The sequence below is a fragment of the Colobus angolensis genome, unplaced genomic scaffold (assembly GCF_000951035.1).
Source record: "Colobus angolensis palliatus isolate OR3802 unplaced genomic scaffold, Cang.pa_1.0 Scaffold412, whole genome shotgun sequence".
NCBI lineage: Eukaryota > Metazoa > Chordata > Mammalia > Primates > Cercopithecidae > Colobus > Colobus angolensis.
The window spans coordinates 3,229-5,833 of NW_012117511.1; the positions used below are offsets into that span (position 1 = coordinate 3,229).

General features: G+C 49.9%; 1 protein-coding gene across 1 annotated transcript in view; it reads left to right on the plus strand.

Annotated features, from left to right (window-relative positions):
• The first annotated feature begins 138 nt into the window (after positions 1 to 138).
• The window catches only part of LOC105521920 (spondin-1-like), a 12,639-nt gene continuing 10,172 nt past the window's right edge, over positions 139 to 2,605 (plus strand). The window contains exon 1 of the mRNA XM_011956277.1: positions 139 to 255. Within this exon, the coding sequence (XP_011811667.1) occupies positions 139 to 255 (117 nt within the window). The remainder of the gene's footprint in view (positions 256 to 2,605) is intronic.

Genomic DNA, 2,605 nt, shown 5'->3' on the forward strand with positions numbered 1-2,605 from the left:
AACTGCTTTTGTCCCCTTAGATTGCCATTGTGAATAGAGTCACCCATGGGGTACAGGATATGAATGATTAATCTGGCCTCAGATCACATACTTAGGAAGACAGGAAGGCAATAGATGGAGCGGTCAGTCTCTATAACAATGGAAGAGGAAACCTGCCTCCTAGGGGACTGCTGGACGCCCCCAGAGGGCAGCCGCACCCAGGTGCCAGTGCTGTCTGCTCAGCAGTTACTAGAAGGCAGACAAGAACCCTGGCCTGTGAGTCCCTAGATGAGGTAATGCCACACCTCCATAGACTGCAATCCTTGTGTGAACCAGGTCTGTAAAGAAGCTGCTAAAATCACTGACTTACATGCCAGAAAATGCACACGTGGGAAAAGGAAATTAAACCCCCTGATTTGTGCCTAAGTAGCTGATGATGTCATTGCAATACTTTAGCAGTTTATAAAGGCTTCCTAATAAAGCATCTCATTTGATCCTGACAGCAACACTGCAGGTATATTTTGCTAGATGAAGATATTGAGATTTGAAGAGGCTGAGCCATTTGCCCAAGATCTAAAGCTAGGAAGTGGAGGAGCTCAAGTCATCATATGTGTATTTGTTCAGTTGGCCCACTGGACAGCTAGGTCCTAGGGTGCAGCTATAAAACATAGAGTTCCTTCAAGGAACTCCCAGTCTAAGCTGGGGAGAGGAAACAGTGAGGAAGTGATTGCATTCCTGGGGTCTGGCTATAGAGACCTGCACAGAATGTGGGAAATTCAGCGCTATGTACTTGCCTCAGCTGAAGGCAAGACCTGTGCAGAGTGTGGGAATCTGGCGCTATATACTTGCCTCAGCCGAAGGCAGGCAGAAAGGCCGCTCGAAGAGGCGACATGATCTGAGGCTTGAAAGATGAGTGGACCCAGCATTCTCAAGCTTGAGGTATATTAAAATCTGGAGGGATTATTAAATTGCTGGGTCCTACCCCAAGTCTCTAATTCAGCAAATCTGGGGTGGGGCTCAAGAATCTGTATTTCCTTCAAGTTCCTAGAGGTTGCTGATGCTGCTGGTCCAAGGACCACACTTTTCCAATCATTGAAGAGCTTGCCCAATAGATGCAAGTACAAGTGGAACCTGCAGCTGACTTGCAGCTAGGCTTGCCTGTCAGGGCCCAGGGAGCTTCTTAGGTAGCATGTAGGGCGGGATAAGGGAGCGGGTGCATGGGAGGCAGCAAGAGGACCTTGTCAGTCAACGGATGCCAAAGCCAGGGCTCAGGCCAGGTTCTTCTCCACTCCTGTGCCAGAACCTAGACTGGCATCAGGCTAAAATGGAAAGTCCACTCAGGAAGTCTTTTCTTCCCACCTGTCCCCTTTCTGGTCTCCATACAACCCTATGGTGCTTCTCTCAATAACACTAATGGTGATAAGAGTTCTAGGGCCAGGTACTAGGCTTAGTACTGTCTGCAACCTAGCTCATTTGAAATTCACAGGAACCCTTTGGAGTAGAAATATGTGATCATCATTTTAAAGATTTGGACACTGAGACACAGAAAGGTTTGGTAATCTGCCCAAGGACACACAGCTGTAAGAGGTGATACCAGAGCCCAAGGGCCCCAGTTCCCCACCCCCAGTCGGGTCTGCAGTCATTGCTTTCTGGAGCCAGGTGAGGGCGGCCAGAAGCAGCTGGTCCCAGCAGAGGCACAGGGACTTCTAGACAGCTGAGGCAGAGCAGTTGCCAGCTGGACTGAACAGAACAGTTTGTCTCTGGCCAAGGATTCCCCATGTTTAGCAGCCTGGGGGTGCAGAGTCAGGCCAAGCTGCCTTCAAGTCTCAGCTGCCTCCTAGTTGTGTCTCTTAGTTCATTAACCACTTACTCACTTCCATGGCCTCTCTACGAGACAGGATAATAATTCTAACCCCACAGGATTGCCATGAGGGGAAAATGAAATAATATGGGACTGCCACCCACTGCGTGCCCTGTGAATGTGACTCTTTCCTTCCCAGCCACTCTGAGTGGTTGCTGCCGTGTGTCTCACGTGGTCCCAGCCATTCCTGAGAATCTGAGTGACACAGAGAGATAGAGGTTGAAGAGCAGCCTCCGATAGCTTAGACTCAGGATGTTATTCCCAGCAACCGGGGGTGTCGGCCAAAGGCCTCTGACTCGACAGCTGGTCCCTGCTCCCCAGCTGTGAGCCGATGGGTACAGTCTGGAGCTGGACAGCGCCTGCCTTCTGAGGACAACGGAAACAGGAAGTTGGGGGAGATGACCCCTCTGATGATGGGAGGTTGAGTTGCAAGGATCACTGGAGCCCAGAAGTTTGAGGCAGCAGTGAGCCATGATCATACCACTGCACTCCAGCCTGGGTGACAGAGCAAGACTCTGTCTCTGAAAGAAAAAGAAAAAAGAAAAGAAAAGAAATACTCGATAGGGTGGTAGTATATGGTTCCCTCCACGTTTCTTCAATGGACGGGCTCATGACAGAGAAGGGCATAAACCCGTCGTGGCCAAAGGCAGAGTTCAGTGGGAGACCACAAATCTGAATACTCTCTGTCCCTCTCATTCTTCATCCATAATCCAGGCAGATTTCCCTCAAGAGTGAGGACCAACCCCCAGAACTCTAATATAATGG